Source organism: Alligator mississippiensis, chromosome 3 (genome assembly GCF_030867095.1).
Source record: "Alligator mississippiensis isolate rAllMis1 chromosome 3, rAllMis1, whole genome shotgun sequence".
In the NCBI taxonomy this organism is placed as follows: domain Eukaryota; kingdom Metazoa; phylum Chordata; order Crocodylia; family Alligatoridae; genus Alligator; species Alligator mississippiensis.
The window spans coordinates 189218283-189232956 of NC_081826.1; the positions used below are offsets into that span (position 1 = coordinate 189218283).

At 44.2% G+C, this 14674-nt stretch overlaps 1 protein-coding gene across 4 annotated transcripts in view; it reads right to left on the reverse strand.

The window, feature by feature from the left end:
* Positions 1-6932: 6932 nt before the first annotated feature.
* The window catches only part of MLANA (melan-A), a 42373-nt gene continuing 34631 nt past the window's right edge, over positions 6933-14674 (reverse strand). For 3 of the 4 annotated variants that reach the window (XM_019478188.2, XM_006268904.3, XM_014608655.3), the window contains 3 exons: positions 12818-12914; positions 8137-8238; positions 6933-7115 (listed from right to left, as the gene is read on the reverse strand). In XM_019478188.2, the coding sequence (XP_019333733.1) occupies positions 7047-7115; positions 8137-8238; positions 12818-12914 (268 nt within the window). In that variant the 3' untranslated portion in view covers positions 6933-7046. Of the gene's footprint in view, positions 7116-8136; positions 8239-9922; positions 10299-12817; positions 12915-14674 lie in introns of those variants that run through there. The other variant, XM_059724752.1, reaches the window with a different exon arrangement.

Consider the following 14674-nt stretch of genomic DNA (forward strand, 5'->3'; position numbering starts at 1 on the left):
AGGAATGGAGAAGGGGCTGCAGAGGAAAGAAGTTGTGGGGGCAGAGAACAAAGGGGCTACCTAACCCTTAGATTTATTTTTCCTGCTGTAGCAGTGGGAGGTTCGCAAATTCAAGACAACCCTTCAATAATTAGATTTTATACATGGAATATTATCAAATTTATAATTTTCCATGTATAAAATCTAATTATTGGGGGTTTGTCTTATAAATCAGGGTTGTCTTATCTTTTGAGTACATACAGGATTTTGATACCAGAATAGCCACCAGTGTGTGCGTGCGTGTGCACGGTATATTTAACTTTAGGAAGATTTTTTAACTTTCCTTTACTGCTTGTAGTTTACCTTAATGGAATTTGTATGTGAAATTAAAACACATGTTAGTAGAGGACCTGAATGAAGCATGGAAGATATTTAAACCATCATTCACATCTAAAAAGCTATAAAAATTGTTTTCAGGAGTGCAGAAAGAGGTCATACTTTCATTGTTGGAAGATAAAGAATTTAATAAGCAATAAACAATAAAACACTACTGGATAAATGAGAAAACACCCTTTCTCCAAAGTACAGCAGAACTCATTCATGCTTTCCTTGTTAAAAAAGTGTATACATAAGCTAAAACTAACCTAGATCAAACTAACTGGACCAAGAAAAAGCAGATTGCTTAATAAAAAATATTTTCAATCTAAAACTTCTGTTCTACATTTTGAGAGATATATTATAAAGTATGTGTTATGTTTAAAAACAAAACATTTTTAGAGTTACAAATAAATGTTTGTAAATATACTGGTAATTCAGTGAATCCTTGATATTAGATTTGCACAGGAATCAGTCCATTCTGAAAGCTTTTTATTTAGCTGAATAATTACCATTGAACAATCACTGTACCTATTAACAGTGGATGGTTTGTACTTTTCATGTACACTGTACCCGCCGGGCCTCATACATCGTACCTTGGGCTTCCTTGCTTCGAGTGCTTGCCGGTACTCGCCTTGCTGTTGCAGGTGGCCTTACGGGAGATCTTCACACGCGCCGCACCCTGCCTCTTCTCTCCTGCCACGACTTTGAATCTTCCAGTGGGTGGGGCTTTGAGCGACGTGGTTGCCCTCGTCGGTTGCCTGCTTCTTTGATGTCTTCTGCGAGGCGGCTCCTCCTCCCCTACACCTCCCCCTTCACCCAGCCTGGCGGGTCCTGGTTGCTTCTGTGATTGAGCGTACGCTCCCTTAAATGCTTAACAATGAACCCACCTCTCACTCCCTCTGTCTTCCTACCTCCACACCACCTCAGCCCCTTCTAATATGGGGAAACATAAAACACCTTTCACAACTCAAATGAGAAAATAAGTACCAAGAGAGGCATAACCCCGCCCCTATTGGGCTTCCTTATGGAGCACAGCTAGCCCCTCTAGACCTCTGCTTGTTGATGGAGCCACCTCCACGTGGCCCAGCTGTATGACCCCACTCCACCTATCCAAGCGCAATGCCACTCCTCCAGTATCCCACCGGCGTGACCCTCTCTCTAGATCTCTTGAGAGCAGCGGCCCCCTCTCTGGCTCTCTGCAGAACTGTCGCACTCTCTCTGGGTCTTTACCACGGCGTTGCCCTCTCTCTGGGTCCCCGCCTTGCTGCTGCCCTCTCTCTGGATCTTCCCCGATCCGCAGCCCTCTCTCTGGGTCTTCCTCGAACTGCAACTGGGTTGCCTCCTCGTGGCTTCCCTCTTTCTGGGTCTTCCCAACAAGGCTGCCTTCCCTCTGGGTCTTCCCAGGTCCGTTGACCTCCCTGTGCCCTGGGATCTCCTACTGCTTTGTCTCCTTGCTTGCCTGCAGCTGTTGTTCTTGCTTCGGGTGCTGGCTCACTGCCGAGCTCCTCCGCTCCACCACAGCTGGAGCGCACAGTCGCTTCTGGCGTCCTGCGCTTCCGGCTAACACCACCAGCCAGGCTCTCTCCTAGCACCCACGTGCCCCCACTCCCTCTCTCTGCTGGCCCTTTTATTTCCACCGGCCGGCGATTGTGAGTGACGTCATCCGCCGGGCCACAGGTGCCTTAAGGCGTGATCAATGCCCCGTGTGGGCTTTCCCCACCGTCCTTGCTCCTCCCATCCTGCGGTGAGCAAATTTTCTTTTTTTACTTTCTTTTTTCCTGTTCTACCCCCAGCTCCTGGCCCTGGGGTTCCCCTCGTGGACTCGGTAGTCTCTCTGGTTTTTCTCTCCCTGTGACATACGTTAAGGACTCTTAGCAGTGTTAAAGGGCCTGAAGACTGTCAGATTTTATTTACACCTGGTTTAAGGCCACACACAGCCAAAACAGTGTAAAGTGACAAGGTTACGTCATCAAATCATGTTCAGCACTAAGTCCTTATCAACACAGCGCAGTTCTGCCAGTCCACAACATATGTTCCTATCTCTCTTCCAACCTGTTTGCTTTGAAAGAGGGAAAGGTTAACATCCTGTACAGTCTCAGCCTATCTTCTCAACATAATGGATGGAAACTATTTTAATCGGGTATGTTACAAAAAAATAAAACACATCTTTTAAAAATGTCACTGACCATAACAGTATCTCCAGAAAGATTATGAAAGCTCTTCTATACATTTTTCTTATACAGGAAGATACATTTCTATATTACCTTCTGCTTCCTGGAATGGAGAATTGCTTATTTAGATTCCAGTATATTCTCTGTCTGCCTATTGAAGATATACCTGTCACTCAATACTAGACTGCTTTTTTCCATCTTGTCCAATTCTCTAAAGTCATGTCACATTTAAAGCTAATTAAAATCTGTCATTAATATTCTTGGCAAATATTACTATGAAAAAATACTAGGGATATCTCTCTATGGTGTTTCTGTCAGCCCTATAGATCTAATCTTTGAACAGGTAAATTGCAGTTGTTTTATAAGATGATTTTTTTTTTCATAGAGGACTTGACTCTTTACTTAGTTCAAATCATAGCATAATTTTAGTATTAGTTTTATTTCAGTGCTGGGGTAAAGCACTCACCAATAGATCGCTTTAGCAAACAACTATTTCTCACAGTTAAAATTAGTCTGATTTTAACTGGAATCAGACTCTGGTAGTTCATTCTGCAACAAGCCTCTTGCTTACAAAACCAATTCTATAGTACAGGGCAGAACTGGACACCCAGTTCAACATGAGTTGTTAATTGCTTCTGTCTTGTGTGTGTGGTACAGCACTTTCCACAGCTGTTCTTTCTAATCACTCACACCCTCCTCCTGCCCTTGCCTCCCTTTTCCCTATTGTTTGTATTTAAACTACTTTATTCCCTTCTACTTAGAACCTTTGCTCTCTGTAAGTCCATTTATAACATCTGAGAAAGAAATCTGTTGCTTATGAAAGCTTAGGCCTCTCTGAACAAGTTAGTTTTTAAGGGTGAAGTTAAACATTACATTTAGACTATACTAAGGGCACTTAAATCACAAGGTCCACGCATTAAAGCTTATCAGCTCATGCTAAGTCCCCTCTGAGCATCTCAAAGGTATGCCACTTCAGGTGAAATTTTAACTTGGCTGTGCTACCTAGCTTGTGTTAGGGTAACTTTAGTCTGCTCTGCAGAAATAAAACAAGCAATTTGCAGCCCTTCAGCATGCCAAGGTACACCACTCCCAGTCCCCTTTCCCCCCAGAGCAGGAATGGACCCTAGATGTCCTGGCTTCTAGTTATGCTCCTGCTAACCAGCCCTCTAATATGAAGTCAGACTTGTGCAAGCAACAAACACCAACCTTTAACTTGTGGCTACTTACAGCAAGTTCTAACTTTGGGTGGTGTTACGAGTAACTCTTAAACCATTCTTAAGGCACTTAAAATGGGACAGTCCATGCACTAAAGGGTGTTAAATTGTGCTAAGTACCCTCTAAGCATCTTTAAAGTTACACCACTTTGGACAAGGGTTATCTTTGAGCCATTCTACCTAGCTCAAGATAGGATTTTGTTAGTCTGCTCCATGGAGATTATGGAGTCATCCAGCATCCCAAAATGCATGGCTCCTAGACCCTCTGCCCCTTGTGAACTTTCCACCCTCCCAAGTTCTACTGTGTGGGCATGATGCTGGCCCCAAGCCAGCACCCGCATCCACCCTCAGTGGGTATGACTCCAGCCTACATGGCACCATACTGTCAACTCTAAGGACCCCAGGAGACCTAACTTGGGTCTCTGGGCTGAGGACTAAGCATGCAGCCTTCCTAGCCAGGAGAATTTGGGAGTTGTGGCTTCCCTCCCCACCCTCCCATGTTCCTTGCTCCTAAAGAGTAGGGGGGAAAGGACTGCCTAGCGCCATGTGTGGCAAGATGTTCTTTCCTGGGTCTGTGCTGTCACTATGGTTAACTTCCAGTGGCTCTGCACTAGGAGCAGTCACCAGGTGGTGAGAGCATGGAGCTCAGGAAGGCATGCTTTTGGGCTCCTGGCTTTAGCTGCACTCAATTCTCAGGGCTCTGCTCCCAAAGGAGGGATAGAATAGTGGCTCTTGGCCGTGTCCTTGCTTGCCAGACCCTCTAGGCAAGTCACGGTTGTTCAGGTCAGAAACAGTATTAAGACTTAACCTACAACTGCTCTGAAACAGTTCTGCCTGTAACACCACCTAACGTTCCACAGATTTAGAATAGTTTAAAGGTAACCTGTAACAGCACAGTTTAACACCGCTTAACAGTCATAGATTTCATGTGGAAAATGGAGCTTCTGGCTTAACAACATGCCCTGTGACAAAAATTGCTTTTCAAAGAGAAAACTAAAAACTGCCACTGGAATATTTTGTAGAACTCTGAATACATAAGAGCAGGTTTTCAAAAGACCATGGATACGATTTTGGAATTTCTAAATAAGCAGTCCGAAATTCAAAGGAATTCAGCACTGGCTGGTGATATCATCTAAAAATCTGTGTGTGGTTTTTCTGTGCATTTATGGACCAATACTGGATAAAATCAAAGAATTTCAAAATGGTTGAGTTGTGCAAGTCTAACACGGTACTAATACCCCTTACTGAAGCATATTGGATTCCAAATCTGGGTTTTTGGGTAACTTAAACACTTCTAAGCTTTTCTTCATTTAACACTTGTTGGTCTTAAAATCTTTATAATCAAAGCCAATTTTTCCCTTAGGTTTTGTACACTTGTTGATTTGCTTGAAGTGTAATTGATAGTGTTTTTTCTAAGGGAATAAGTTGTCCTAGTATAAAGAATGGCAGTTTGTATAATTATGTCTACTTGAAACTAGAATATTTAGACCTGCATCTCTGAAATAAAGGAAGTGACAAGCTGGATAAGTTCATTTCTTCACACTTGTTAAAAGGGTAAGCTGATCTTCCTATACATTTTCTTTTTCACTCTTCTCTTATTGCTAAACAAATTGAAGTAACACCTTCCTAGAAGAAAGTATCTTAAAATGGAACAGTTCAGACTAGCACTCAATGTATCCAATGCTTAGATTAGAAAGTAGAAGAATCTGTCACATTAAAAATCCTAAATACAGACATTTAAGTAATTCAATATTATGGTGAATAATGTAGCATCAAGAGTTCTGCAAAAATTTTGCCAGAAGCCAATGGAGTAACAAGTACCTTTGATAACGAAAGTAGGGTAAAAGTGCTAAACAGAATTATAAATGATAAAATCAGATGTGTTGGTTACAGCCAATCACAGTTACTCTAAGGGTGGGAACATAGGAATGCTTTGAACCTATGCAAAAGAGGAACATTTCAAACATCCTGGTACATTCTTATTGTTAGGTGGGAAAGAACTGAGAACAATTGAAATGCAGCACTACAGTTCCAACTTCTTTATCCAAGGTTAAGGTTGGAGCAGGGGTTTGCTGCGTTTGAATTGTTCTCAGCTCTTTCCCACATTCTTTTGCCCAAGCAATTTCAGGGAAAGCTTTTAATTTATTTTAAAAAGAAAAGGAACTTAAGAAAGGAGAGTGGAAATCACTTCTCACATGGTTTCATATTCTACAATATCTGCTTACTCCTGGTAGGAAATATATGGGATATAAAATACCCAGTGTTGCAGTCCACTTGAGCATGTTGAATTAAGAAAGAATAAAATTAATGAGAGAATAAAAAGTTTAGGCTAAGGTACATTAAGGCAGCAGTGTCTAACCTTCTGGCCTCATGGGTGGGATGAGTAGTGCAGTCAGTCTGTGGGCCAGATCCTGCATGGGGCCAGTTTATCAATGTGATCCAGCATGCCAATCCAACCCCAGCTACAAGGATCTGGCTATGTCCTGACCCAACCCCATACTCCCAGATCCAGCCACACAGAAAGCTATATTGTCTGGCCCATTGGGCTCCCCACTGGTCCAGAAATTTGGCAGTAGGTGAGAGATGAATGACACTGCCACTGCTCCCTGGCCACAAAATTTGGATCCTTGGAAAGCCCTGCAGGCCAGATGCCATGGCATCATGGGCTAGGGGTTAAGCACTGCTGCATTAAAGGTATTATTGACACCTTTGTCTTTCCTCTTTCTGTGACAGTGTAGTTTGTTTTGCCTGGTTTTGTTTTATTACACCAGGGCTAATTTGACTGAGGCATACAAGAAAGGCTAGAGTGGATGTTCTTAGAGACCCTTTTGGACAAATGGTAGCCTGTGAAAGCAGGGCTGGACTTGATAGTCTGAATAAGTTCCTTCTGGTCCTGTGTTCTTGTTACATTTATCTAAGGATCATAAAAAACGAATGCTGTAGATCAGAGTTTCACAAACTTTTTCGTATTGCATACTCCCTTCCAGATTTACCAGTTGCCCATGCACCCCTACCAGCATGTGTTATTTTAACCCCTTAAATGCCAATTACTATTATTAGAATGAAAATTAAACCCACCATTACACAATTTCCCAGAGATGTCTTGTGTACCCCCAGGGGTATGTATACCACAGTTTGGGAACCCCTACTGTAGTTATTCAAATCACTCCTAGTAACTTTCAGCAACCGCTAATTCAAATGTGTAGTTTATTACAGTTTGTCCATAAAGAATATTAGGTGCATACATGAATTAGGCTGAATCGTAAAGAGAATCAGGTTGTATCCTTAGTTGACTGATTCAGCCTCATAGCGAATAAGGTGGTGGCAACGGTTCTGCAGAAATTTTGTCATAAGCTGGTGGAGCATCAGGTACCTGTGATAATGACAGGGTGAAAGTGCTAAACAGAATGAATGCATTGATTTATAGGTAAACCACATTAAATATGACACACAATGAACTTTTAGCCAGCTTCCTCATCTGCTTACAGGATTTCACATCATAAGTACTACTATAGATATAAAACAAGAATTTTCTTGATTGTGACTTTAAAGGGGATGGGGAAGGAAAGGAAGTTTGGTCTTGCCCAGAATGCATTCTGATTTTGTGACAGATAGGGTTTACTTTGCCCAACCCACTGCAATTCAAGAGTAACATTCAGTACTGGAAGAAATAGACAATTTTAATGAAAATATTTTATGTATATCAGGTTGTTTGCAATAAAATAATTTGGTCTTGCTACATGTAAGGCCCCAATTTATTGTGTATTGACTGTATGTTTTTACATGATCATCCTTTACCCTTTTTCTCAACATTTTTAAATCCTGTAACTTAATATGGTATATTTAACCATTCACATTAACTTGTATTGATTTTATCATTCATGCCTCCTGGTGACTCCAGAAGCTAAATACCTGAGTTCATGCTATTGTAAATAGCTTATACATGGATGTTGGTGTTTGAAGCACCTAAAAACACACTCTGTCACATTATAGATCCACTTAGAATTCATAAAAATACTAGACTAGTTCAGAGGAAGGACCTGCTTGTGACATGTAACTATAATTGTGCAGTTAATAGATCACAAAAATATGATCATGCAACAACTAAATTAAAATTGGAGACTGGTTGAGGAGGAAAAGAGTTTTGTTTTATTTTTAAAGACAATCTCTTGTAGATTTCACAAATCACTTTCTCTTTTAGAATTACACAAGAGGCTACTCCTCTTAATAAATCACACCAGGGTGGGAAAGATTCAATGTGTGTGTTCCAAACCTGGTGAAGAAGCCATTGCCAGAAAGGAAGAGTGCTGTATCAGTTGTTTATAATAGATCTCGTTGGCTCAAGGTCGTGTTACTAATTATTGTAGGAAACGAAACCTTGGATTTTAACTTACCACAGAGTTAAAGTTGCTATACTGTTGTAAGGGCCCTTTGGAATCCAGCAGGGCATGTCCACTTGCAGAGGTTCTTAAAGTGATAACACCAGAGCTTTTATTCTGAAAGCCAGTGAAGAGAGATGGAGGAGTGAGAGAACTAGACACCTTGAGTACAGCATTAATGAAATATTTAGTGTCTGGAGGTCAATTTATAATGCTTACAAGAATGTGGGACTAAAGCCAAGGATAATGCCAGCAGGAACTGTGAAAGCTGCTTGATCTCTGCTAAGGCAAGCACACTTTCACAGAAACCCGATCATGAACTGCGCAAAAGTGGAAAACATGTTGTTTGAACTTCCACCCTTTTCTAATTTCCACATTCTTTGCTGCTGGAACTCTTTCTTCAGCAATCATGTTTCTCCCCCTGCCACACTCTTCTCAGATTATCCCTTCCTCTCGCCTGTATCCTTCTTCAGACTTGTAGTCTTCTCTTTCACGTTTTTTCTCTCTTCCGGTTTCTCCCTCAGCAAAGTGCATTAATTGCAATTACAGTAAAAAATCAAACAAAACAAAGTGGTGAGCTACAAAAAGAAGAAATAAGTTTGTGTTCTTTTCTGAGATGTATAAAAGAAAACCTGAAAGAGGTTTGGTTCTGGATTTTACTTTATAAATTCAGGTTCTGTACACTCTGGAAGAAGCGAGACATTATAGTGGAGAAGTAATAGGATTTTGTCATCAGAAGTAATAAGGAAATGCATCTCTGATTAACTGAAATGATTTTTTTTTTTATTCAGAATCTTTATGTGGCCCAGGACAGAGCCCTGGGCTCAGCCAATTCCAATTAAAGAATCAAGGCAATTCACCTCCTGAGGCAGCAGGGAAAACATGTGCTAGCTGCAGTAAGCCTGGATTATTGCCTTGGCCCCAGCTGGTCTTAGTGGGTCTTAGGCAGTCAGAGACAGTCACCTGACAGACAGGTGATGTCGTAGAGCTGGGTTCCTAGGAAGCCAGGAGTCAGGGTTAGCCAGAAGTCAGAACCAGAATCAAGAGTCAAAACCAGAGATCTGATAAATGCAGATCCTGGTTTTCACTGATAAAAAAATTGCAAATTCTCTGTTAAAACCCCCCAAAATCCATTATTAAAATAAAAGGCCCCCCCAAAGCCCTGCTGGTGCCATTCTTTATCCCCCCCACCCACAGCCCACTGCCCATCCACAGTCCTGCTGGAGAGGACCCCCAGCTGCCAGGTCTACAGGGTCCTGGCCCCTGGTCCACAGCCCCCTGCCTCTCACAGGAGGCCATAGCTGATCTAGCAGAGTGGAGCCTGGATCCCCTCCCTGTTGCCTGCCTGCTATGGGCTCAGGCGGGGGAGGCCAGCTCCCTGCTGTTGCATGCACTACCCAGGGATCTGAGCGCAGGGTGTGCTGCATGCTCAGGCAGGAGGGGGCAGCTCCCTGGAATTGTGTGCACTCCCCAGGGGGCTGTGGAGGCCCCGGGGTAGGGCAGCAGGGCAGAAGCTTGAACTGGCAGCCCACCCCGCCCCCTGCCCCCTGCACAGATCTGGGGGGGCACAGGTCCCCTCTGCCTCTCAGGATTGCGTGCAGTGCTAAGGAGCCAGCCCACCCTCCAGACGAGCTACCCACAGCCCCATCCTGCTCCCCATTGAGGCTCTACAGCTGCACATTGGGGTCCCGGGCCCCAAGCTCCATACACTGCTTGGCTGGCAGCTGTTTCAGCCCCAGCCCTGCCCAACTACTCCCCTCCCTCCCTATGGGGGCTCAATACCCTCCCCACACCTACTTACCTGCGGGAGTTGCTCTCCAGGCTGCCTGGGCCGAGTGCGTGTACATGCACATGGCGCCCCTTGCCTGACTGCCCTCCTCCTGCTCCCTCCCAGCTCCCTGCAGGCTGGAACTGTGCCAGCCTGCAGGGAGCACATTGCAAAACTGTGAAATCCATGGGCTGCTCCAGTGAGAAATCTGCATTTGCCTCTGGTAAAAGGTAAAATGCACGGTTTTCTCCATTTTTCCATGGGAAACAGGAAACCCGGATCCCTGCTGATAAGTGAAACAAGGAAGTACCTAAGTCTTTGTCCCCACACAGTACTGTGAGCTGGAGCAGGTGGGGCCTGTTGCATGTAGCCTCAGGGACTTGGCTACCCTGATTGCGCCACTAGAAGAGAGTGGCCAGGTCACTGCAAGTGGTACCTGTTCCCCTGATTCTGAGTGGGGCCGACTGGGCCCAGGACTCTCCTGGTCTTATTACACTTCCTATCTGTTTAGCAGTACTCAGTTAAATTATTTTGGCAAAAAGCTTCTCCTGGTAAGCATCCAGAACTGTTGTCCCTTTCAAATAAAAGGCAAAAGAACCTTCAAGGTAAGCTTTGAAATTTCCAGGAGGTGCAAAAACAGGGAAGACTGAATTTTATTCCTGATATTTCTAAGGCCACTGGCAGATTAATGTTGCTCAGTGGAAACAGTCACACCATGTGACCTGCTTCACGTTACAGGGCAAGCTAACCAGGGGGGAAAAATGTGTCCTGTGTGCTTGTTTGCCAAAATTTGCCAGCAAGGGAGCTGAAGGGCTGCTGACATCTAGTACCTTCTGATGTCCTGCTATTGACTCTTAACTCTCCATAGCTAAAGAAGCAGCTCTTCTGACCCTTGCTCAGGGAAGGGGAGATCTGTGAGAAGGGGAGGGAAGCAGGAGCAGTAAAGCTAAAAGACTCCCAGAACACCTTATGAGGTGCTTCTGTATGTGTGCTTTTCCTTTTTTCCAATTTTTTCCCCACCAGCAGCAAACAAATTCACTCCCCCTCTCCCCGATTAATGTGTCTAAGTAACACACTTCATATGAGTATTTGTTCACACTCTGCTTCTCACAGGGAAGAGGTGCTAATGGCTCCCTGAAGAACCAGCCTTCAGAGCTGCTTGGAAAAAGAGGCATGACTTAAGGACCTGCTTAATTTGCAGTTTCACAGATTTCAAGGAAACTGAAACAACAAGAAAATCAACAACAAAAGTGCTGGCTGCCTAGTGGTCCTTGCTGCTGGTCGCTGCCAGGAAGGGAAGGTGCCAGCTAGCAGGGTGGCATGAGGGGCAGCAGACAAGATAGTGGCTGCCCCCTTGTCCCGCTCCCCCCCCCCCAAAGCTATTCAGTGGCAAGGGGCAGGCTGCTGCAAAATGTCTGCGGAATTAGAACTTTATGCCGTGAAAACTTTGACCAAATCAGAACTTTATGCTATGTCAACCCGTGAAAATTGATAAGTTCCCACATGATTTAGGTAGACCTCTGGTCATGACAAATGGTGAGGCGTCTAGGGGCAGCAGAGTTCTTCTGAAGTCAGAGTCCCATTGTAGGAAAGGATGGGGGCAGAGAAAGCAGTGTACCTAGGGATGCTGGAGGACCTTGCCAAACACTGACAACTAGTGGCACAACTAGAACAGGGCAGCTGTGCCAGGCGCTGGCTTTGGTGAAGGAGGCAGGGGCAGGACCAGAAACAAAGACAAACGAACAAATACAAAAAAAAGGCCATTGGATTGTGATCTTGTTCACAGTCTTGCCAGTGGCAACCACAAAATACTGCTGTCCCTGTGTCCTGGGTACCTGCTCTTGTCACTCTGCTGCTGCTCTCACCCTGTGTATGACATGCCATTTTTTAATTAAAGCTTGATGGAACATTTTTCAAGCAACAGTTTTGTGGCTGATTGGACATTCTTATCATGCACTAATTACTTTGCACGCGTAGCATGTCTAAATGTATCATGCAATTAACCAATTAATTGCACCATAAATATAATGTATGTCAGGAACCTTAGATTAAAAAAAACAAGAAGGAGGAAATTATAAATAAAAAAAGGGAATGAGGGAAGAACCCAAACTTTTCAGGCCTTTGTTGTACATCCAAAAAAAGCAAAAGCAGGGTACAACCTTGTGATTAGGCCTGTGCGTAGCAGCTAGTATTTGCTTCAGATTTGGCTGATTTGGGGGACAGTGATTTGATTCGGTGATTTGAATCACTGTCCCAAATTGATTCGGCCAGATCTGACTCGGAGATTTGGCTGCTGCTGAATCTCTGAAAGTCCGAATCAGCCAGGCCAGGCCCATCCCCGCCCAGCCGGGCAATGGCTGCCCCGCCTACCCCAGCTCTTGGCACTTGGTGGGGGGGGAAAGCCCTGGCTTACTGGGTGCTGCTGGGCGGGGGGGCATTCCCTGCTGCCCCACACTGCGTGAGGGGCTCTACTTAACTCTTGTGACAGAGAGAGAGGGAAGGTTGAGAAAACTGGGAATGGACAGTCAGAATCCTAATGGCAGAGATCTGGGAAGTTCCCAGCACCATCCCCCATCTCACTCCAGAGTCATCCTGTACTCTTCTTGTGCCCCCTAACTAGAAACCTTGAAGTGTTCCAGCTGGGAGTTGGGGCTAGGTGGGAGGAGGACCACCACAGGGGCTGTAAGTATGTCCCCCAGCTTTTGAAATGTTTCTAAACATTTCAAAAATTGCTTCTGTCTGAAGCCTCTCTCTCTGTGTTTTCTCTCCCTCCTTCATTGGCCCCATAACCTTCTTAAGGCAGGGGCTGTCTCAATTTATTGTGTTTACCTAGTGCCTAACAATTGTAGTCCTGGTCCTCATGGGCACTGTGATGCTGCAGGTAATCAGTATGAACCATGAACCTAGGCCATGAGCTGCCACACTTACCCAAAGACTTTTATAACCACTGCGCTTCCAGTAATACCAGCAGCCAATGATCAGTAACACTGCAAGAACCACAACAAGGATTCCAATGCCCACAGCCCTGTTGCAAAAAGAAAATTATGTAATGCATTTGCTTATGCAAAAATATAGCACAACTAATTGCAGCATTATCCTTTACCAAATATTTCAACAGGCTTAGGTCATAACACAAAGGGGTCCACTGTGCCCTTTAAGAAATTAAATAATGAACAGGTTGGATTTTTTAAGCAGTTGGTGCTTGCAATATGCAGGGAATCCTGAAATGGTTGAATTACATATAGTGAAGAAAGAAGAAAAATAGCTATTGAACAGAAGCCTCTGTTTATGAATGAGGCCCCCCAGTGGTTTGGAGCAGTCATTGGGGGTTTTCAGAACATCATGGTAAACATGTATGCAACTAAATGATTGTCCTCAGTTTCAAGTCATCTGGCTCTGGCTCTGGCCACTCAGGTTAACTAAGCAGCTAAATTCCCAACCAAAAGGCATGACTCTTTCACAGCCTGGTAAAATACAACCATCACTTCAAATGATATTGATCTCCAGAGCTTTCTTCATAGACCACTCCACCTCATATAGACAGCATTGCCAAAGTGGAAAAACCATGAAATAACCATGCCTCACTTGTGGAGATGCATCTTATTTATTTTTAGTTGAATCCTCCAGGTAAAGAACTTGGCAATGTACTTGCCAACTCACATCCTGTTATAGCAAAAGCTAGAGAGCGATTACTGGATCCATAAAACATTGCCCAGTCTCAAACTGCAGGCAAAAGGAGTAAACTTTGCATATGCAGCTTCTTAACTTGTTTCATGTTCCATACCATGCTAGGCATAATAATGATGGCATTTGGACAGGAGGGAATTTAGGTCACATTGTGGCTTCAGGAGTATGGCCTAATCAGTATGTGCTTACAATCAGGTGGGTGTCCCTGGTCCCATACAGATGGGCTTTGTCCCCTTAGGAGCTGCTCAGCCAGTCCAAACAGTGGTTCAGAAGCAGGATTAGGTTCCTGCAACCTCCTCTACTGGCTTTGCTCTCCTTGGCTCTCAGACAGTCCTCACAACCAATAATAATCCTCGCCCAAAACAGCCTTTGGCTTTTTTCCAGCCAAAGGCAAATTTTGGCCTTTAACTCAGGCCCTTCCTAGAAGCAAGCTCCTCTGGGTTCAGCCTGCCTGCTAGCCCCAAACTGCTTCTTCTCCAGCTCAAGTTAACTGGGAGCTACCAGTTAACCATCCACAGCTCAGCTCTTCCACCAGGCTTATCTACCCCACTTCAAAGGCCTAGACCACCCTATTACAGTGTTGTTACATATCTTTTTTCCCATTCTATAAAAGGGACTCAGGAAAGTCAGATTTGAAGTGCCATTTATCAGAAAGCAAAGAGGCACAAAAATGGTGAGCTCTAGCTGCTGCTTATATAAACCCCAGTCAGAATATATCTATACAGGACAGCACACCTCCACCTAGAGATATCTGAACTAGCTGTGGAGACTCTGCATGAGTTCTTTGTTCCCTGTTCTACTAACGCTGCCCTTCCCTTCAAGAGATAAACGGAAGATACTTTTCTCCTTTTCTCTTTTTTTCCATTGCTAAGAAGTCTAAAGCAGGAGTGAACAAGAGTGTATGGGAAGCAGAACAAGCCAGCCTTATGTTTGAGCTACTTGTTTGTCGAGACATTTAGCCAAGAACTTTAAGCACCTTGGAGGTTGCAAGGCTGACCATCTCTGCAACTCTCCCCTTTCACTTGGAGTGTGGTATGGCAGTGTTCCCACTGTGCTGGGTCATGCCAGAATCAAGTCAAGGGCTGAAATGGCTCTGCT